Source organism: Ammospiza nelsoni, chromosome 2 (genome assembly GCF_027579445.1).
Source record: "Ammospiza nelsoni isolate bAmmNel1 chromosome 2, bAmmNel1.pri, whole genome shotgun sequence".
In the NCBI taxonomy this organism is placed as follows: Eukaryota; Metazoa; Chordata; class Aves; order Passeriformes; family Passerellidae; genus Ammospiza; species Ammospiza nelsoni.
In genome coordinates this window covers 89,332,940-89,356,052 of record NC_080634.1, presented here as the reverse complement: position 1 = coordinate 89,356,052, position 23,113 = coordinate 89,332,940, and the positions used below count along the sequence as shown (strand labels likewise).

General features: G+C 40.1%; 1 protein-coding gene across 2 annotated transcripts; it reads right to left on the bottom strand.

The window, feature by feature from the left end:
• Positions 1-2,040: 2,040 nt before the first annotated feature.
• On the bottom strand, positions 2,041-8,595 carry NMS (neuromedin S). Of its 2 annotated transcripts, XM_059466765.1 has the most exons (8): positions 8,508-8,595; positions 8,346-8,401; positions 7,939-7,989; positions 6,782-6,841; positions 4,119-4,154; positions 3,687-3,728; positions 2,675-2,705; positions 2,041-2,192 (listed from the first exon to the last, which is right to left on the bottom strand). In XM_059466765.1, the coding sequence occupies exons 1-8, from the start codon at positions 8,575-8,577 to the stop codon at positions 2,176-2,178; spliced, it is 363 nt and encodes a 120-aa protein (XP_059322748.1). In that variant the 5' UTR covers positions 8,578-8,595; the 3' UTR covers positions 2,041-2,175. The 2 variants fall into 2 exon arrangements, with proteins under 2 accessions (XP_059322748.1, XP_059322749.1); XM_059466766.1 differs by lacking the exon at positions 4,119-4,154.
• Positions 8,596-23,113: the final 14,518 nt, after the last annotated feature.

Sequence of the window (23,113 nt, the reverse complement as noted above, 5' to 3'; positions counted from 1 at the left end):
CCTATTTATGAACCTAATTTAAGTTTCAAGGCTCAAACAGATGTTATTTTTGAAACCTATTGTGGGTGAAGGAAGCCTTTGCTGACTGCAGGAGCACAGCATGGGTTGCCTGTGGTACAGTACTGCTTCAGTTTCACCTCAGCCACCTTGTTGCCTTTCCCCAGCTGGATGGGGAGAGATTGAATGGGTAAAAGTGAGCAAAGCTGTGGGCTGAGATAAAGACGGTTTAATAGGTAAAGCAAAACAGAACAAGGAATTCATTCAGAGCTTTACATCAGCAGGCAGGTGTCCAGCTATCTCCAGAAAATCCAGGCTTCGTCCATAACTGTGACTTGGGAAGACCAACACCATCACTCTGAAGGTGTCTGTCCCTTTCTCCTCCCCAGCTTTTATGACAGAGCATGACAGCATAGAGTGGGAGAAATCCTTTTGGCAGTTGTGTCAGCTATCCCAGCTCTGTCACCCCCCAACCCCTTGTGCACCCCCAGCTGCCTCACTGGTGGGGTGGGAAACAGGAATGAGATTGTGCAAACCCTGCTCAGCAATAGCTAAAATATACCTGTGTTATCAACATTGTTTTGGTCACAGATCTAAAACAGAGCGCCATAAAATCTTCTGTGAAGACAATTAACTCTATCCCAGTCAGTACAAATACTTATATAGAACTGAGCAAAATCTGATGCTTTTCAGCTTTGGCCTCAGATGAAACAAGCCAGAAGTGCCATTGCAGTGCTTTTGTAATCATTATCTCTTATTTATTTGCATTGCTGGAGTGCATCCCTACCACTTGTATTTGGCTTAGTTGTTCCTTCCAGAAGAGCATCCTAACTAGTTCCAGATATCTGAGAAGCCAGAGGAGCCAGCATCCCTTTGGTAGTTTTTCCAAGTGCTAATAATTTCCTACAGGATTTGACAATACACTGAACAACAGCTATCTCCTTGATACCCTCCTATGCACTGGAGGGTCTATTGGGTTCCCCTGAAGGCATCCCTCCTCCAGGCTGAACCAGCCCAGTTGCCCTTGCATCTCCTCAGGGGCAAGTGATACAGTTCTCAACACCTTGGATGCCCTCCCTCCACTTTTTCCATGGCCTTCCTATATTCTGAGCCTCCAAACTGAATATTCTGCCTTAGATGCAGTCAACAATTCCCAAAAAACCCATCTCTTCCCTTTAACTGCCAGCCAAACTTCTGTTAACACAGCCCAAACTAGGAACTTATCCAGATGAAACCCCACAAAATGACAAAACACAGGTATCTTGGGGTTTGTTTTCAAAGATAAAGGTGTCTCCAAATCTGGTTCACATGCAGCTGTGCCAGCATTACTGGAACAGTACTATACCATAATAGCCAAAGAGAAGGAGGGATAACAAAGGGCTTGAGGAAATCAATGCTATGTTCAGGAGTTGCAGCCTCATTTGTATCCCCAGCCCCTCAATTTTAGTCTTTTCTTCCTAAGGAAGTAACTGCTTAATACTTAAAGTTTTGTGCCCATAAATGTCTCCATGTACCAAAACATTCCTTACAGTGCAAGCACAATCAGCTGCACTACATTTTCAAATGCATGATTTCAGGAAAAAAGGGCAGATGTTCAGAATACTTCTCAAAAGTGCCTCATTTGGGCTTTATGATAGCCAGTAAGGCAAGGCTGAAAAAAATACATCATCTGATCAAATAACATCTGTATGTAGCTGCAGTACTTGTTCCTCTTCTTTCAAAGTGCATTGGATTCATCAATTATCACACTTGAGCACTTAGTTACTCAAAATAAATCATTAAAATGTCCATGAGGATTTTAATACAGTGTTGTTCAGGATGCCTATTCTGAAATAATGGAGAAATGTATTATCTCGTCGAAAGGACAAGCTTATCATTTATGACCCTATTAAAGAAGATGTTATAAAACTAACTGTTGCATTTGAAAATTGTCAATATTGAGATGATGGATTTTCTTTGATTACAGCTGGCAGCAGGCAGTGCTAGACTGTAGCCCAAGGAAGCTTAGTATGGGCTTTAATAAAAAAAGGACAACAAAAAGAATTACTGATTGCAAATTTATTACATGGAACAGCAAATTCCAGACAACTGAGTCACAAAATAGACAACCAGTGCAATGGGAAGTCTCTTTCCTTTATGTAAACCAAGTCATTGAGCTGGTAAATGAATCCATGAACTTCACATTCCACGATATTCTGAAAGAAATTAACACAGTATCAGATTTTTTGTTGATATGTTGATCTGAATATGACTTACTACTCAGTTCTGTACATCTGGTTCTTTTCAAAGTTAGGAATTAAATAGCTTCGGATTCTAAAACAAGAAGATTTTGATATTTGAAGGTCTAGAAAAGCACCCAGATCTGTTATTTGTACTCAAACATGAATCCTTTCTTCTCGCACAGTTCTCTTTGTACCATGTTTTAATCATGCTGACCTTATTATAGAGTATGGAAACATGACAAAGAAACCACCCCTCTCTCAAGGGTGTGCCCTCTAAGTCTCTGAGCATGAAAAAGCCCTACATTTCTGTCAAGATAGCTCTTACTAGCCATATGAAATATGTGTATTTAGATTTGTACTAGGTTTGTAATGCTTCTCAGTACCTTCTTTTCTCATAAGGGTCATCATTGATGAAATGGCAGAAGAAATTCTTCACAATTTGGTTGCCTACTTACCGCTGCCTTCAATAGTTCTTCCATTTCGAGGCTGTAAAACATAATAATTAGATGATTGTAAAGAAGCAATGGATTACAGACTTAGAAGCACACCAAAATACCTCCCCATCATGTAGACAGGGTACTATATAAAACTACAGTGAGATTTTTCTTTAAAACAACATGTCAAATACCAGGGGGATCCATGCAGGATGAGTTATGCTTTTGAATAAGAGAAATTTTCATTCAGCCTCTGCCCAAAAAGCTAAACATTCTGGCTTTAATTATTCTCATTCAGGATTTGGGGGTTAAATTCATAGGTGTAGTAAAGGCACATGCCTAAGAAAGAGCATGTAAATACCAGCACTGAAAGAACCTAGATGAACATACTAGAAACAACAAATAACTTGAAATTAAGCATAAATGACAGCTGAATTGGTACTTTGGTTACCTGATGTGACCTAGTTTATAATATTTTTAATTTTTTTAAAATGTGTTGAAGATATTCCTAAAAATTAGTTTGGTATTAATCAGAGTGTATCCAAACCAGCACACTGGGCATCAGACCATGTCATCGCTCAGGAAGCCAATGGGTGAAAAATGAGAGAGAAATTATGATAATTATGCTTTGGCTTTTCCCCATTATGCAGTGTGACTTTCCTTCCTGGGCAGATCTTTCAGACCAGGTGGGCACTCAGCTCAGTTTGATCTAATTTATTTAGCATCAGTGCACCTTGACAGTCTCACAGATACAAGCCACATGGATGATTTGGCTCAAGATAAAACATTTGTAGAGGCATATCTTCAAACAAAAAGAAGTGTTTAATCTACCAGTACCCCAGATCTCATTATCTTGTCATCTTTTAGTCAAACCAGAGCTTTTTGAGTAAATGGCTCCCTAAGCTTTTAAGCATAGGGATATTTGGCCTCTATTCAAAACAACTGCAGCTAGAACTTGTGAAACAGCTGCTCATCTATGAACATATAACAATGTCTGAGATTTACAATCTTTAAAACAAAGAGATTCAGATACCCTGAAAAGGAAGAAAGGCCGTCCCAGAGTTCCATGACTATCCTATAAAATCAAAGACAAACAATAACAAAACACTTTAAACTCAATTCCATAGATATTTTGCCAAATTTTACTATTCTATCAGAATATTGGTAATTTGGAGCTTTTTCCAGCAGCATGCAAACAAGGTGTTGATAGTCCCCAATGCCCATTCATCTGGAATGCTGATTAAAAATTATTGCCTGAAGGACATGGTGTCTAATGTAAATAAACTAGATTAACATAATTAAACATTCACAGGGTTTAGAAGAAATATAAAAGAAAGCTTTAAACATAGGGTATGAGCAGGGTCAGCACAGATCACTTCCCAACCACTGGAAAAACCCAGGCTGACTTTACAAGAAACAAGGAAAGGGACATACTTGTCCACTGCTTGTCTTCATATTTACATACCTTCTTTGCAAGGTTTGCAGAAGCAATCTGTGATTCCTGCAAGTGGACACTGTAGGTTAATCAAGGTGCTGGCACGTTTTGGTTTGTTACAGTGGCCCTCTGTTACTGATGAGCTTGGAACACTCCGTGTGAGAATAGAGAGCCTTACACTTATCACAGAGAGATGTAAGAACAGCAGCAAATGGATCTTTTAAAAGACTGATGTGAAGCCTTGCCTGGAAGTTACTCAGTTCATTTCCATCATTCAACAGGCTTCCCCTGCTGTACAGCAAAGTGCAGCCGTGCTCTGGGGGGGTGAGGCAGAGCTCAGCCTGGAGCTCCACTCCTCAGGCTTGAGTTGTACTGATAGCTCTTATCTTGTTAAAATGGGGCTGCTCTTCACCTTTCAGACTGCCCTTGGTTTTAACCCAGGAAAGATTGCTGGGTTTAAGCCCTCCCCTGCACTCTTTATTCTTCAGAAAATTGCTCATTTTTCTACTCAGTCTTACTTCAAGGAATAGAAGCTTTCCCCTCGACTTTATGTGAGCAGACTAAGTTCACCATATGATGCAGCCCTGAACCTGCAGCCTGGTTTGGCACCCTCCTGCCCATGAGACAGCAGCCAGGCTGCATGCTGCCAGCCAGCCAGGAATGGGATGGCTGTGTGCCATCAGTCACCCATCAGTGAGGGGGTTTTTGTTACCTGGGGTGGGCTTAAGAAACAAACACATGTCATGGGCAAGAATGTGAAGATGGGTGAGAATGCAGGAAAGCACGTGGGTGGGAAACTGCAGAGAGAGTTTTAAAAGACAAAATACACAAGCAAGAAACAGGGAATCATGGTTCAGGGTATGAGAAGAGGATTTCTTTGGTTCAAGCTGCAAGACAACAATTTATAGAGCAACTGACATCAACTTACAGAGCTATGAAATACTAGGGAAATAAAAAATGCTTGCTCAATCAAGGTGCTTTAAAGGATGCAAAGGAGGCTACTACAGAGTGACAATACGAGTGCTACCTTTGTTCTGATTTGATTATTACACACCAAGCAAAGATAGAGACTGGCTCATGACTCAGCCTGCAGTTTCAGCTATCCCAATTTATAACAGGTGAGAGATTACTATGTGGAAGAAATATGGTAAAAACTGAGCTTTTAAATATCTTTGGGCTGGAAATCTCAAATACACAGGAAAGTGATGAGACATTGATGTTAAATATTCTTAGTTCTCACAAAACATTTTAAGTTCCCCAGGCAGGGTTCAAGGCCCATTCATACCCAAATTGCCATGGACTTTGCCTTTCACAGTGCTGAGGCCTCATTCCTTCTCTTAAGACACCATCAACCTTCTCTATAGGATCTGTAACTCTGACTGAATAACTTTTTTTTTTATTCACAGAAATATAGAATAATGTAGAAAGTTAAATTCATCTGACATTAGTAGGATTTCATGGCTGTTTCATTGGGTTCACTACATACATACATGTTTGTAGTGTCTTCTGAAGATTCCTTGTGGGCTAAGAAAGTAGGACTTCATGTAATATGAGATTTGATCAGCTGGATAATACTTCACATAATTCTTTATCCATATTTCACATATTTATTTTATCTGCTGTTTTACTCAGACCACACCTAGAAATCATATTGCAGGTGTGTAACTCATATTTTTTGAAAGGATATTGTATGAGATTCAGCTTCCAATCTTGAGAACACACAGTTTTTTGCAAAGTTAGTAATTAAAATAGTAACTAGGAATAAGACTCTGTTCAAAGTTACCAGATGATTCTGGACATTCCCTCATTGGCTAAGCTGGGGAAGCAAAAGAGTCAATAGTGAACTCAGAAACATTTATTAGACTTATGACTGAAATACTACCATTTTTTTATACAATCAACTTCAGTATTGTAGAGTTTTGTGACTGCTTCACGAAAGCATGCTTGGAATTATAATAAGCTAAAGACACTGGCAAGAACAGATATTAAAATGCATTTCAAAATACTTTCTATTGTTGTTTTGAAGGATCTACTCCTGTTTTGCAACAGCAGAGGAGTCAGCCTCCACAAGTAAATTGCTCTTTTTAGCATATACCCGAGGGCTGAGTGAATTTTATGGAAAAGATTCTTAATGAAATGGTGCTAATAAAAAACTGATATAAATCAGAACTGATACTGAGGTGGGTCCTTATATGACTGCACCAACAAAAAAGAGCTATACTCAATAACTCCTCAACTTCATCTCCTTACTCTGAATCAGAAACACAAAAACCCCCAAATACAAATAGATCATTAAAATCAGTAAAGCATCTCGTACCCCTCCGTGTTCAGCATAATCTAAGGTTTGCTATTGATCCAATGTTATGTGTATTTTTAGTGTATTTAACCCTGTGTTATTCAAAACTGAGGGTCAGGTTAAAATACTGACTGTAAGTGAATGTTTTGGTTCTTCAGCTCTGAATTGGTGAAAAAACAGCAGTTTCATATAAATAATTTAAAGTAACTAAGAATTACATGTAAACTACTAACAAAAAGAAAATCTTTTCTATACCCTCCTACATCTCTTAAACCATTGCAGTATTAGATTATACATTATTGTTTGGGGAGAAATGTCAGAAAGTTGGCTGTGGAGTGGTTGCTTTCTAAGTTTAAGAAGGGGGTGCTTTGAAACAAAGCAAGCAATTACATCTTACCTCATTTTTATGCATGCTGTTGAATATGGAATAACAGAGATCCAAAACAGTGCTCGAGATCTGAAAAAAAACCCAGCAATACTTTAATACATTTACTGGGAGAACATGGTGTACATGGTTTGATTAAAAACAGGCTTGATTCTGATCCCAGATCAATTTAGATTGAGCACAGTTCACCAAAACCACTCAGAGCAGGGGAAAACTTACTGATGCTATTATGAGATGAAAAATTGCTCTTTTATTTGAGAATACACACAATACAACTGTTGTCAATACAGTCTGGTGCTATAAAGCGATCAAAATCAGCCTCTTATATTTAAAATGCATTTTCTATGCTAATAGTTCTAGGGGTAGCTTTGGTTTTTAGCATGTTTAATCTATGCTGATTTTTAACTACAACCTTTTGATCAATCAGTACTATAGTCTTTAATCATATACTGAAATACACTGTCCTATACTCATTGTCACTGGACAGGGATTTGCTTATGCATGCAATCACATTAGATGAGAACTACAGGTTCAAAGGAAGTGAGGTGTAAGACACCTGAGAAACAGGCTCTGGAAACTATTTTCTACAAGTTTTGGCTCACAAAACTGTAACATTTCAGAAAGAAAAAAAATCAGAACAAAATATTCAACATTTCCAAGTACTTCCTGATCCTGCAAATATTTTTCTCCCTGCTTTGAAAATGACCCTTGGGCTCATTAAATGCAATGCAGCTGATCTTCCACTTTGAAGTGTTTGTAAGCCTTGGGCAGCAGAAATTATCTGTGAAAACTTCCCCTAGCTCTGCTCTCCTCTGACAGAAAAAACCCATCCACCCACAAAGCACCAAGCCAGGACCAAACAGGACCTTTAAATCCTGCAGGAACTGTCTGGCACTTCTTGCTTCAGTGTTAGCTACTATTGGCATAATATTGGCATGGCAAGAATGGGGGGGGGGGGGGGGGGGGGGAAGTGCTTTTCTTTAGGTCTGCATCAGCTTCACAAGGAGGAGAGCACACACACCAACAAACTCGCCCTGCTCTCCAGAGCTACTGGCTCTCTGGTGGAGGTTCTGCCACCTGCAGACATCGATGCTCCAGGTTATACAGGACAATTAGTATGTCTGGAAGAGAGTCTCAGCAGATCAAACACGTCACAGGAGTCAAGTTACCTGGGGTTGATCGGACATTTCCATCCACTGACTGAAACACAGCGCCAGTTGCTTTAAAAAGTAAAGAACAGGCATTAACAGTGTGTCCATCATACCTTTTGACCTTTTTGCTCAGAAAGTCGGGGCTGGTTTGTTATTAGCCTGGCCGTCTTTGGCTGACCCAGGTGTCCTATTCTGCACCGTGCTGCACTCCACACCCCTGCCCACACCTGTTCCACCAGGGTGCCAGCCTCCCTCCTCTCTTTACCAACCCCCAGGGTGTTCAACAAGGTATTCAACAAGGTACTGCCAGTCCGTTGCCGATTCCCTACCTCATTTCCCTGCCACAGAGCCTCGTTTCCCACCTTCCCCGTCTCTTCCCTACCTCAGCCGGTCGCATCGCTGTCGGACGCCAGTGCCGGACGTACCTGGTTCGGGGGCAGCTCCACAGCGTCCCGGTGGCGAGAGAAAGGCTGCGGGAAGCCTGCGGGAGGGACACGGCCGCGTTGGGATGCGCGGAGCGCAGCCAGGACGTGGCTCCTCGAGAGGAGCCGATCCTGTCCCGGTTCTCCCGCGTTCCCGGGACGTACCTGAGCCCCGCGGCAGGGCGCAGAGGCAGCAGGCGGCCAGGAGCCAGGGCAGGGCGGGCGGCGGGGGCATGGCCGGGCGGGGATGGAGGGATGGGCGAGCGGACCGGCGCCTTTATGGGGCCTCGCCGAGCCCCTTATGGAGCCGCCGAGCCAATGGGCGCCGGGGCGGTCCCAGGCACCGCTCCCACTGTCGCTGCCGGTGTCGCTCCCGGTGCCGGACCGGCACTGCCGCCCCCGCCGCCCCGCAGCTCGGCCCGCCGTGAGGAGAAACCACCCCAGCATTAGGGACCCCGCTCTCCCTAAAACCCTGCGTCAAAACTGCTTCTCTGGAAGAGGTGACCGAGAAGAAAGAGTGAAGGATAAGAAGAAGATGCTGTGCCCGGTCAAGTGACAGAGCAGCAGAAAATACAGTTTTGTAGTAGGGCTTGCTGAGTGTTTGGAAATTATTACTCTTCATGGCAGCTTGGGAAATAAAGTTTGCCTTCTAATTAGAAGGGTTGTGAACTTTCATATTGAACAAGTTCCATTTTACTACATTTACCTTCACATGAAATAAAGAAAGCCATCCACCTTTTAATTCATTTCATAGTGGGTATGGCTGTAAAAAAGATACAGATCTGTTATCAACAGAAAGTTATTCTCCTTTCTTCCTGATTTAATCATTGGGTTTGATTATGGAAAACTCTTCCTGGTTTTCCCTGTGCAAGTTCTAAGAGCAATATTTTCTATTCAGATCACAGACTTAGAAAGGCAGAGTCCTCCCAAACTCTTTTATTCAATAGACTTTGGGCCAGCTGAAGCAAATATATATTCAGTCGTCTGACTTCTTACACAGCAGGGTTGGAACTACATGATCCCTTCCAACCCTAACTATTCTATGATTCTATGGATTAGACCTGCTTGGGAGGCAATGGCTCCAGTGTGGGATATGAGACACAAAAAGCTGCAGAAGGCATTATTGTCACAGCACCCCACCTCATCTCATAATGTCCCTCAATGGCTGTGCTGCACACTAAAAGGATGATGGCAGGACTGGTCCTGGTGGGAGCATCTCAGAACAGTCAGGGAGGAGACACAGCTGCTTTCTCACAAAGGAAAGGGGAGCCAGACTGACAGATTTTGTCAGCTACACAGCTGTGTGTCCTGAACACCTAAAGAGGCACAGGAGCAGCTGAGTGACCCCATTAGTTCACCCTTTTTTCCTTCCCCTGGGAAGGATGGCTGTCTTTGCCTCATCACAGCCTTTTGGGGGCAATAATCTGAGTGGGGAGATGTCAGGAGAGGTCAGACTTTGCTGGAGCACACACACTTGTCAGATTCTCACTGTCTTAAGTGGAATGGGAGATTCGAGACAGGATAGAATTGAAAGAGATTAGTCCCTCTGACTGTATAATTTTTATCCTCTGTGGGAGCTAAAGCAGATTGCAGCAAGTTTTGTGATGATGGTTTCTCACAGCAAATCTGCCCAAGATTTCATTAACAAGAAGATGCAGTGTTCCAGGAAGCCTATAGCTCCTTTTTGCAGAGACCCTGTGTTCTACCCAAGCCCATGAAATCCTGGAGTGAAAGCATTCTCTGAATTTGTTAAATTTGCTCATAAAAGGAGGATGGTGTTTTATTTTTGGTGGAAGTGGGAAGCAGGTTTGTGTTTGGTGTAATTTATTTAAGCCAATGTAATCACAGAAATGTGAGAGCAGAGCCCCACTAAGTGTGAGCTGGGCTCATCAAAGGTAGACAGTAAAATGAGAGAAGGTAAAGATACTCTGAAAGATTGCACATTTTCATCTTAACTATGTTCTTCCTGTCTTTCAACACTTTAACCAAACTGAAAATTATTGTGAACCAGCAGTTTCTCTTGCCCTGCTTATCACAGATCTTGCATCCAAATCACTCCCATGCTGCAGAAACACAGGATCTTAGAGCACCATTATAGATTCACTATTTGCTATTATTTTTTTAATATTTACATATGAGATACCAATCCTTTTAAATCCTAATAATTTGCTATCTTTTTACAAGAGAATAATATTAAATTATGACCATATTGCTAGTGATAGTTCATTGTAATGGGATGTACTTCTGTGGCTTTCCCTATTTGGTGATAAAAGCACAGTCTTCTGCTTCCTGCCAGTTATATGGTAGCCTCTTTCCACTTTTTTAAACACATTTGTGTTTAGGAGTGGGATTTTTTTGGTAATAGCATGTGATCATGGTGGGTGGGTAAAATCTACTTCTAGATCTTCTTACATAAAATACTGGATGCTACCTGGACCTTTCCTTCCTCCTTCTCGTGCACAATAAACCATCTGCTGCTTTATTTCACCATTTACCAGGGAGTAGCCTAAGTGTACTCTGTGCCTTCTTTCAGCAAATTTTGCCTACAGTGAAGCCCATGGAGCTATTCATTTGCATCAAGTGAGGCTTAATACTTGAAGATGAGAAAAAATTAACTCATTCAAACTCCACTAAAAAAAAAAAAAATCACAACTTATCTCCTAACTGAAAATTGTATTTTATCACAGCTATGCAGTATGAGAGAAGAATGGGGAAAGTGTTGAAAACTAAAATTTCAAATATATGAGGGTGTTATATTGTGAACACATTCAGCTTCCTTAAATCAGAACTCTCTTTGCTGCTGGATGTTTCATTTCAAAAGTGTAAGCCAATTGATATATCAACACCAAGCCATATTAATGAGCCATACTTTCACTGCATAAATAAAATTCCTCTTTTAATGTCTTGGGCTCTCTGCACAAAGAGAGAAAAATAGGGTGGCTTTCGGTGTCCTCAGTGATTCACAAGGGAGTTGAAATGAAGCTTTAGGAGGGGGTTGATGAGAAACAAGAACATTTTTTATTGTGAGTAAGGAGTCTTGGCCTATATTTAGCAACAGCAATATGATTACATAATTCTAGAATAAAACATGCTATGATTGATAAATGAATAAGAAGAAAATTTGGCATCAATGAGCAAAAAAGGGTGAAGGGCTGGTTTCCTTTTCGTAAATGATTTCTGCAATGAAATCAGTAGCTATTGCAGACAGCAAGGACAGAGTGCACAATGTCACGACTGAGCAGCTCTTGAGTGCATCCCAGCTCATCCAAGCTGCTTCTGCTGGCTCATGCCTCTCCCCCTCCACAGCTCAGCAGTACTTTGTACAAAGCCTTATCCTGCTCTCAGGGCTTTCAATACCTCACCCACGACCTGTTTGGAAAGATGAGGAAAGCTGCAGAAAAGGGAGGGTGTTTATTAGGCAAAGCTGCCACAGAGCCAGCAGACAGCTGCCATTACTCATCTTCTATTACACATGACAGTGCCTACTTATGTTGAATACAAGGCTGTGTTTGATGTGGTTTTGGTTAATACTCGTTTACCTTTTCAGCACAGAGAAGTGGTCCAAACTGTGGGAGCTTGTCTCATTCTTGTTTTTACATGGGCAAGGCTCTACTTGGCACTCAGACCTGTGTGCCCAAACTTTGCTTTACCAGCACATATCACACTTTTGTAAAACTGACATCTGCTAAGGGTGCTGATTTGGTTGTCAGAATGTCAACTAAGTACAATATGATCAAGTAGGTACAATCTTATGCTTTTGTTGTTGGTTGGTTGCTATACTTTACAGCTATAAAGCCACATTCAAAAAGTTGAGTAGGCCAGCAAGTAAATATTTCAAGGGGATCAGTTAAAAGCATGTCCCACTGTGCAGGAGTTCAAAGAGTTCAGAACATCAAAATGGAAGACAGATGCTAATGGTGAAGTTAGGAAACTAGACCAGGAATGTGAATATTTGCATTCTTTTGTATAGTTTATTGGCTAATTTTTGGAGAAATGTGATTTTATGTCTTCTACACTCTGACAGAGAATTGTAAATTCCTCTGAAATGGAGCAATTTGCACTTACCATGTTGTGCTGTATGGAAACAGTGGTGTAGCAATGGGCTGTATTTGGCAATAGTGGGATAAAGGATCGGTGTAATTTCTAGATTTTGAGACATTTGAAAAGATCTTTAACCTGGAGCTCTGACTTGACTTAATTTTATTTGGTGTTGACCCAGCTGGACAGGGAAGCAGTATGTTCTTCTGCTTAGGCAACTGGAGAGATAACTCAATCAATATCTGCAGTTTAGCTTTCACCAAGGATTTGTCCAGAATGAATCATTCCTGGCATCTTAGGCCTGCCATAAATTTCCAGGTGGTCTCTGAGTCAAATGCTGGAATGGCTGACACATACTTCATACCACCAGCTGAACAAATTTGATTTTAATAGCTGAATTATAATGCAGACACTCATTCATCCATGCCTCCTAACTCTGAATTATTTAATCTGTAGGTTTAATTTTCTTTGGGTATAGATGTGTGTAAATCATAATTTTGTGTTTATAGAGGGATCACCACAGTCTACAGATACCTTACACTGATTAATAAAGGATTTAGATTAACATGCATACCACACATCTCAGATTTCTGGCAAATACCCAAATCCTACACCTTCATTGCTGTATAAGAAGAAAGTAATGGAAATAAATGTTTTTCTCACCAAGAACTGACTACAGGGAGAGTCAATCCCAGATAATTTTTACTACCTCACCATGTCTCCTCGAAGATCATTACTCTAAACCCACCAGCCAGAGAGAAGAAATCACCACACTATGTTAATCCATTTCAGTATCATATGAGCCACCAACCCTGTGCTGGTGATATGATCTATCATCTGCCTGACTTTAACACGATAAACAAAAACCAGCTCACCTGGGAAGCTGAGTGCTTCAATAACTGGAGCTCAGGCCTTGGACACTCCAACTTATGTGTCACTTATCATTGAGTGAGGAGCAAAGAGTTTAACCCAAAACTCTGCTTCCCTTAGCCATACTTACCAGCACTTAATCCTGTCAGACATCTGAGTTGAGTGCTATTCAAAATGAGTAAGTACTCAAACACTGTCACATACAGTTATTGCTGAAGGTATCTGTATTTTTCTTCTTAAGTAATTTGACTTACTTAATATGACAGCATTCTGTTTCAAGTAAACTATATCTTTACAGAGTATTGCTGGTATTCAAAATGAAGTGATTGCTTCTTTGACAAATTAAATGTCATTTCTATGAGCTGTTGCATGCCTTCTGGCTCCTGACTTCAGCTGTAAGACTTAAGCTAACTTTTATGCTGTCCTTTGGCCAAAGAAGTTATGTCTTGACAATCAATAGCCTTTTTTTTTTTTTTTAATCTCATTAAAATTATATCACTCCACAAAAGCTTTACTGTAGCAAAATACAAAACTTTTCAGCTGTTAGAGCATTTTTTTGGCCTGAAAATATTGGAATTGTAAGTTTCATGGAAATGGCCACTCCTGGGTCTAGCAATCAGACCAGACTCTAAACCAACAATAAACTAAGAGCCATTAATACTAATTCTACTACTTGGATTAGGGTCCAAGCCAGTCTGTCAGTAGTGATGCCTTCTCCATAGCCTCTAGTGAGAATTGCTCAGAAGCTGTTTCTCTCCACACCTGAGTCCTAGAGCTCTTCGTGCACAGAACACATGCATCTTTTCTCTACAGCAAAAGATCTGCCTTGTCTGCCTGTAAGCAGCTGTCCGGAAGAACCACAGGCAAACAAAAGGCAGGTTTTCCTTTGAAGGAACCATTTTACAGTTGAATGTCTTTTAAAAGCCTTTAATCTCCTTCTCAAATTTATTTGAGTGAGAGTTTTTTTTTTAATTGTTATCCTTTCCCAAAGGTCTGTTTGCAGAAGCACTGTGGCATTTGTTATAGATGCAGAATTAATTTGTATCCATTAACACCCTATTTACATATTATCTTCTTGAGTTTAGTTGCTCCATGTGGGCTTAACCTTGAATTAAGAAATTCCCCTCCTGCTTGGGGGAGGACCCCATGAATGAGCCATTCTGCTTGCTTGACCTCTGTTCTGGGATCTGTGTGTTGCTCAGCCCTTTCCAGCCCAGCAGGGGCCAAAGTTGCAGTCCAAGATCTAGACACACCATTAAACATAAATGTATAGCAAAAGACCTGCCATAATATGATGCACCAGCTAGACAAGACAGGACAAATGAGGGAAAATTATAGTGTGGTGGCAGGAATACAGAGATTTGGAATTCTTATCCTCTATCTGTATTTACTTTATCTTCTTAATTAGTACTTCTTGACAGCAAAATATTGTGTGGGGGAATGCTTTTGTGGACCACCCTCAACAAAATAGTAAGACAGGAAGTTGAGTGTCAACAAAGCACATGAGTGGGACACCAGAAACTGGCTGAGAAGATGTTTGCCCAAACTGGTGCTGCTTATAGAGGAAGACCATCACCAGGATTTAACAGTAACCAGGAAATTGAAATCTTTAGAAACAAACTGAACTTGAAGAGAACTACAAAAGATGGACCCAAATTCGCAACAGAGGGTAGGTCCCTGGTGATGGTAACAGAGAAGGGTTTGACAGTGACAGGGGCCCTGCTCAGCACCAGCACTGCAGTGCCCATGTGCGTTGGGGGACACAGGAGGGTGACCCAGTGGATGTAGTGCAGATTCTGCACCTGTGCTGCAACAGAGCTTTCTTGGTGGCATGAGGGTTCAGGGAGTGTTGGGAGCAGTGGGGGATTACACATAGCCAGAGCACACACTTCCCTCAAAGGAGAACTGGGGAGGAGGGGAGCCCCTTACCCTAGAGAAAGAGGTAGGCACTTGTCCCTCCCTGTGCAGAATTTGAGCACTTGGGGATTAGTTATACAAGGGTGTTCAAAAATTTCTGGTTCAGTAACAGTTTGTGAGTGTCTAATGTTGAGGTTTATCTGCTGGTATAGCTCTTGAATATATTTTTCAAAAATTGCTGATCAATTATGTGCTGTTAATAATTCAATAAACTACTTCAGTCTTGAGTTGGTTTAAACTCTGAGCAGTTTTTCCCTGTGATAATTATGCACCTGAACGTCCCTCAATGCTAGCAACATTGTGGATGAAATGCAGTACAGCCAGTTTGCTTTTCCCCTTTATAGCAATGCATCCTGAGAATGCATCTTGTCTGTCTTCAATGGCAATTGCTGCATCATCTTCTCACTCTGAAGGCTCCAAGATAAAAAAGGAATAACTCCAAAGCCAAAACAGGAAGGGAAAAAACTAAGAGAGAATTTGAGGGAAATAATGACAAAGAGCAGAGTGGAGAGCTTATAGAAAACTACTTTCTTACTAGGCAGAGGACCACTCTATCCCTCATGTTTTGTCAAATGCAGTCCCTGCCTCTCTTAGCCCTACTACACAAAAATGTGGAGGCTGGAGCCTCTCTAGCATTTAAGTGAAGAAGACAGACATTTTTCTGCAGTATAATTTGCTGTAAGGCACGTCACTCAAAAGTGAGCAGAGAACTTAGGGTTTTTACCTGACTTAATTGTTAAAGAAGGAGGAAAAGCCAAAACAGGCAGCTGCATCAATGGTTATATCAGGTACCTTTCTCCTCAGTACATGTCACTGGGGAGAGGTTTAGCAGAGATGACACATTGGGACCACATCTCATAATTTGTTAATATAATAAGATGCAGTGCAATAACTGGCAAATCCTGTTTGGTTTATCACTGTAAACCTCAGAGATTTATGATGGCCAGAGGTATGTGACTATCATGAAATCACATAAAACTGGAGATTATGTTATATTTATTTCACTGGATGAATAGTCTTGAGACAGCAGAATTAATTGCATCCAATTCCAATTTTCTTTTTCTTTCTGTTGAAAGTGTTATCATATTCCTAGTTGGTAATAGACTGTCTAAAGAAGATGGTGTTTAATGGAATAGTAAGGAATGATGTAAAGTTAAAATCAATTCATCCATGATGATTTACAGTAAGATAAATGAGTACAACATTAAAGAAGCCAATAAAGACCATGATAAAGTTTCAGGAGGCATAATAAAGTACAAAAAACAATTTCTAGAGAGTATATTAAATATATTTCCAAAATCCAGACTGTCATTTGAAAAATACTTTAAATGTCCTCGGTTCTACACGAGAGACATATTTGTGTATCCAGTTTCTGCTGGTTTTACATTAAAAAAAACCCACATTCACTTTATAGTGTAGTCTGGCAGGTTCTAGCAATTTGCTGAGTTATTGCCATAAAGCAGAGATGCTGCTGCAGTTCCTGGTCTTCCTTGCAACTCTGAAAGACAGTCTTAGAGTAACTTCTGTATCAAACTACCATTATCAAACACATTTTGAAAGCAGCTTTGTTTTTGCCATGGAATCAGTAATGTACTTCACTTATCCAGCTGTAAAATCTTGTTGAAGAAAAGATATTTTTCCTATGTGAAGGAGTTGGATAAGATGAAATCTGTGTGCAATGGCTTAAGGATAATCTCATAATGACTACAGTGTGACAATAAAAAAAAAATTAAAGAAAAAAAGAAAAAAGAAAGAAGAAAAAGAGAAAAGAAAAAAAGAAAAAAGAAAAAAAAGAAAAAAGAAAAAAAAGAAAAAAAAAAGAAAAAAGAAAAAAGAAAAAAGAAAAAAGAAAAAAGAAAAAAGAAAAAAGAAAAATCAATCAGAGCTCCCTGCCTTCTGTTTGGAGAAAACAGCCAAAATGAATCCTAACTCCATCAATATCAAGAGAACAGCAGAAGCTGATATGACCCAATAACTTCTGTAACAGGAGCACATTTAGACAACAGCAGTGCAAGGCACAATGTGGCACCTTGAGTTATCCAAGAGAATGAGGCTCAGTGTGTTGCTGTTGTTTATCATTCCTGAAGGACAAAATAATCTGCCCTCCTTGCAGTGGCTGGATCAATGGCTCACTGCTCAGTGACACGGTTTCCTTAATGAAGTGAGTGCTCAGTGAAGATGTGTAAATTAAGAAATAAGGATGTCACAGCAAAGTACATGCTAACTGCTCTGGTAGAGTTTTTTTCAAACCAGGAAAGCCCACTTAAATGATGTAAAATATAAAAAGACAATGTCTAGAGGGAATTGGTAAGTGGGTGGATGGATGGCAGCCTCCTTCTTTTCTGGGGATACAACTTAAAACAAAGATAGTGTTGCTGTGGAAATATGCCTGCCTAAGTGGTGTGATGCTTCCAAATGCAGGGCTGGGGTGTTCCTTATACTAAGAAAAGAAATAGTTGTAATGCTCAAAGATTATTGTGAGCAGAGCCTGAAGGTGAACAGAGGATCTGCCCTTCAGCAAGAGCTGACAGCCTAAGAAAGGGAAGGGTTTGGCTCTGAATGGCCAAAAAAGATTGTATTTAATAAGAATTTATGATGTTATGTGGTAAGAGAGGAATGCTTAATACAGCTGATATGGGCTACTCACAATATTTTTAAAGGAACTGAGAAAAGAATCCGTAGGATCTGTGCTACAAGATGGTGTCTTGTACCACTGAACCAATGTACTTTTCATGATAATATTTAGTTCACACTTGAAAACCACATCTTGGCTCGGCTTACTCTTTTTTAATTTAATTTCATAATTTTGAACTCAGAGTAGATTTTGCAATTTAGAGCAACATGACTTGAAAAAACACATCATGATACTTTCTTAAACACTACAGTGATGGATAAAAGCATTAAAAATTATGGTTTTCTTTGGTTGAAGTATAAAGCTGTCAACTTCAATATTGCCTTTATCAAATACCAATTGCAATAGTAACAGGTGACTTATTAATTTAACTGTGTGATTTGTAACTGAGTATCTTAAAATACTTGTCAGAGACTGTGAAGGTAAATTTAATCTGTTAACCTTCTTTTATTTAAGTTGAATACCTAGCAAGAAGATGTAAAATCATTCTCCCTCTTTTTAGATAAAGAAATTCCAGAGATAAAACAATGCTTTTCATGGCTGATCTATCAGGGCTGGTCCTGACAGAAGGTTTGATGATGACTGGTGGACACACAATTCCAAAACATCAACTGCTCTTTGGGTGAGCTGAATAAATGGAGAGGCTAGTTGGTAACCATCAGTTATACTTTGGGAGATGTCAAAGCTTTATATTAAATGTTGAAATCATCTTACACTCTCAATCCTTTTCTTTGTAGTGAAGCTGAAAGTAATGTCACTAAAACTTTCCATATTTACCCTACCCCTCATATTTTCAGGGTTCTTTTTGGTGATGGTTGCCATAAGTGGTTAAACTACACTTATTTTGGAAATGGGCATTTTCAAATAACAATCTCCCATGTGTTCTCACCTAGGTAAGAATAAGTTTTTATTGTTGCAGTGCAAGACTGACTGTGCCCTAATATCTTTAGAAACATTACATTGAAGGAAATAAAATTTGCTACAGCCAGAGAATCAAGGTAAGGCTAGGTCTTGTGAGCCTGATGTTTTTGTATTTCAAGGGCGAGAACCTTTAACATAAGTTTCAGTGACTGAAGAATTCATCTCACCTCAGGCTTGCAAATACAAAGGTCATATTCTACAAAACAATCCAACTTCTCCCTCTTTCTCCCATCCCCATTTCTGTCTACATGGTGACTGGGGAAATTCCTTGTCTCTTTTTATCTTTTTACTATTGTAGCACGTGAATATGCAGGGTAAGTTCAAGGACATATGGTAACATAGTAAACAGCTCATATTCAGAAAGGCAGCAAAAAAAAAAAATCCCCTAAAAACACAAAGAATTTTCATCCTGTGTTTCTGTCTTCTTTTTGGGGATGAGTGTTTTTAGGATTTTTCTTTTTTTTTTTTTTTTTGCTTTTTGTTTGTTCGTTTGTTTGTTTTAAAGAGTCAAGGAAGCTATGGAATAGGCTCCAGACTCTGTAAAATGATGGGCTCTTAGTTTCCACTGGAAACAGTCACACATAGCTCCAAAATTATTCTTGGATAAGGACCATGCCCCCAGAGGAACACACTCTGAGGTTTGGCACAGGGGCCACACCGTGCAGGAGGACATGGGCCCTCCCTGGGGGTCACTCCCTGTGCCAGAGCACAGCCTGCCTCTGCAGTGCCCTGGGCAGGAGCATGTGCCAAGAGCTGTGAATTCCCACCTCTCCCAGACTTGCTCTCCTGAGTTTGGGTTGTAGCACAGTGGCTGTCGTTTTAGGATAACCCTTTTACACTTACATCTCCTTGAATTTCTGGCACAAACACTTTTTTCTTGCCTTCACAAGAGTAGTGCAGTTGCTAGTTAATTATTAAGCTATAAGGATATGGGAAACAAATGTTCAAATTCCTCCTGATAGATACCACATCTGCCACCTCCCAAGAGCCAGCCCTAAACAGCAAGTTATAAATTATTTGAAGCACTCAATGTCCCTGTGAAAGCTGTTCCACTTAGTGTAAAACATTCTAATCCTACATACATTCACTAGGAAATGGGACCCAGGTTCTGCACCTGCCTCCACCTCTCTTTTATTTTTTAGTCTCACACCCTCATGATCTAAGACACCCCTCAGGTTTCCTCCTTCCTGTTTCTTCTTACCCCAAAACTGGTCAGTTTTCTAACCTGGGGATAATCAAGCAGAAGATAACAGCTCTCCCAACCGTTGCTACAGCAGCATTATTGGTATCAGATACTGCAGGAATTGTGTCTTCTGCTTAGCATGCTGTCCTTAGGTGTTTTTTCAATATTTCAGAGTGTAATCTCAAACACTGATTGAGAGAAGTTCAGAATAGCACAGCTGCCTCCACTCAATAATCTTTTTTTAAGAAACAATGACCAGGAAAAAAAAAAGCTCTAAAAATCTGCCTTACTTCTTTATGTGAGCCTAGAGCAGCTCTGGTGCTCTCTGTCTGTGCAATGCCACTCTTGCAGCTCCTCTCAAGTCAAGACTAGCAGTAGCAGGTGCATGGGTACCTGCAGCTTACCTACACTGGAGCCTAAGTCACAATAATGCAACCATGAGCATTGTACCTGCAGGGTCACAGCAGCTTTGTCACCTGCAAATAGCCTGGAAATAATTTGTCCCTTGGAGAATGCAGCAGGCAAACATAATGCTCAGTTGCTTGCCAGTTTGACTCTGCCAGCTGAATCCAGCTGTCTGATTTGGGCTGTGGGGAAAGGGGAGGGTTAAAAGAGGGCAGCAGTCACTTTGCAATACAGTAACTTGTTTTGAACACTAAGTGATTCAGTCAATTGTCTTAATTTCACTACTTTGGAAAACACCCACAACTGGGACTTCAAATTCAATTGTTATTTCTGATTTTTGTTTAAAGAATTGACTTATCTTGCTACATTGACATGATAATTTGCTGATTGGCTGCACTCATTTTATGACCCATATAATTAATTTTGAATAATTAGGTTCAATTTTAATTGACATTGATTTGATAATTAAATGTAGTTCTTTGCTACTCTAGTCCAGTCCTAGCAGAACATTTGGTTCTTTGCTATTAATAAACTTCACAAATCTGTTTTCATTTTTCAGACAACCAACTCAGACTAAATATCTGAAGAGTTTAAGAAAAATTAGATGGTTCAGCTAATGACCTACTTACCTCAATCTAAACTTTTTGTCTCCTTCTTAAAGGGCAACCAAATGGTGTAATGATATGCAAAATTTAAGAATTCCAAGGCACTCAACATGAGGTAAAACTTGCTTTTAACCCAAAATAAAAAGTTAACTTAATCTTCGAATGAACACATCTCATTTGCTGCTTACAGATCTGATTTTACCCCTACTACAGCCATTATGATTTTACTGATATTAGCCTTAAGTCCCCCCCAGTCCATCAACACACTTCAATCTTTCCTATGCAAGGAAAGACATGCTACTTTAGATATATTATATTTATGCTGTATTAGTAAGTCCTGCATCTGTATGAGGCTGTACCTCCCTGAATTCATTGATTCATTGGCCTGCCTTCTTGTTTTGTTTTGTTGGTTTCTTTTGTTGTTTCCAGTGTCTCTCAATAATATAGAAAGTATTCTATATGTTCTATCTTGTGTCAACCCAAACCACATTTAAATAAGCTCCCTTAAGTTCCAGAAAGAGACAGAATCTGGTGATAAACATCACACCCTAATAAATGTATTACATACCAAAGGTGCCATGTCTGACCTGTAAATCAAGGTACTCGTACACAAGAGATCTTCTCTGGTGATCAGCCATGCCTCAGAAATGCAGTCATGAAGCATCTATCTGTTTTCACTAGTAATGCTCTAGGAAAAGCATGCCTTCCTGCTGATTTAAATAAGATTTATTTAAATCCTCGTGAGTGTTTGATGCTGAGCAGGTGACTTGTCTTAAGATCAGCTCTTATGGAAACAAAAAGGACTACCAAGACTAATCCCAGTAACTGGCATTGGATTAAATCCTGAAATAACAACAAATAAATAGCAAAAGTTTAACAATATGGGCAAGCCTAGGCTTCTGCTGAATAGGATGAACTTGGAAGGTCAAGGAAAATGAAAGTTCTGTCAGTGTGATTAGGTTGGATGTGTTCAAATGTAAACTGCAGTATGGATGATTACTTATCTTGTCCAAGACAGGGGCTCATTTAAAAATTTTGGTATGCTTAAATGCCATTTAGAATTAAATTATACTAAGGGCAGTCAAGACAGCCTGCCACTGACAGATAACAACTTCTTAAAATGCTTGATTGAACTACACCTGGTCTTCCCTGACTGGCCAAGCTGCAAATGTGGATCTTCTGTAAGACCCTTCCTGGAGAAGTGTGAAACCTGGAATAAAGATACACAAGAGTTATTAGGGCATACACCCCCTTTTTTAGTGGAATAAACATTGAAGATTGAAAATGTTATTAAGATGATTTTTTTAGGTTTAGGCCCATGTCGTTACAGAAAAAATGGGTACATCACTTCCATTGGCTTTGGCATCATCTATCTGAGAAAGACACTCTAGAATATTCCAGAGAGAGCAGGGTGACTTTTCACCAGCTTAATTATCCTTCACATTGCTCTGCTCTGGTGATGTAAAAATTCCCTAGTATTAAAAAGAACCCAGACTCACACAATGATTTTGCTGCCTATTTAAAGCACTAAAACCTACTGCAGCTTAGCATTATTAGTAGCAAGAATCCTGTTGGCCTGAACTAGCAACTGTATAATCCAACAGTACAGTTGCCTATGCAACACATTCTTCAACTTCATCAGACACTTTCAGGCCCGATTACTGACAACAAAGCTTACTAACTGGGCTTAATTTGGAAAATTGGTCTCTTTTGTGCTGGATTAATTATTATACATGTCAGTAACAACGTACTTGAAAGGTTAAAATTCCTAGGTTGAGCCTGATAATCTGGCAGGAATTGGTTCCACAGCTGGAGACTGCTTATTAATAAATCCATGTGTAGCTGCAACTGTAGTCATCACTGAAACCTGGGGAAAGGAGCAGCTTTCTAGCCTGTGCAAAACTCAGACTGGTGACAGCCACAGATTGCCAATGTGCTTTGCTTAAAAAGTAACTGTCACAATTGTCATTTCTACTTCACAGGCAGAGAGGAAGGGATGCACAAGCATATGGTGTCCCAAGGTGCTGATAAAAACACACAGAGTCAGGCAGAGAATTGGGTTTCTGATTGCTGGTTTTTGTCCACTGGTTCTGAGTGAGATCTCTGTTTCTGCTGCTTCACTGAGAGCAGCAGCCATCAGTGTAGCACTGAACACATGGCTGCCAACACATTTGCATTAGTCTGTTCTACTCCATAGGCT

Excerpts from the sequence above, each read along its gene's own strand:
- NMS (XM_059466765.1), bottom strand. The coding sequence starts at position 8,577 with ATGCCCCCGCCGCCCGCCCTGCCCTGGCTCCTGGCCGCCTGCTGCCTC. Across the intron at positions 3,729-4,118 it reads CTGCAAACCTTGCAAAGAAG|GATAGTCATGGAACTCTGGG; the intron begins GTATGTAAATAT and ends TTGATTTTATAG. Across the intron at positions 2,706-3,686 it reads GGCCTTTCTTCCTTTTCAGG|CCTCGAAATGGAAGAACTAT; the intron begins GTATCTGAATCT and ends TATGTTTTACAG.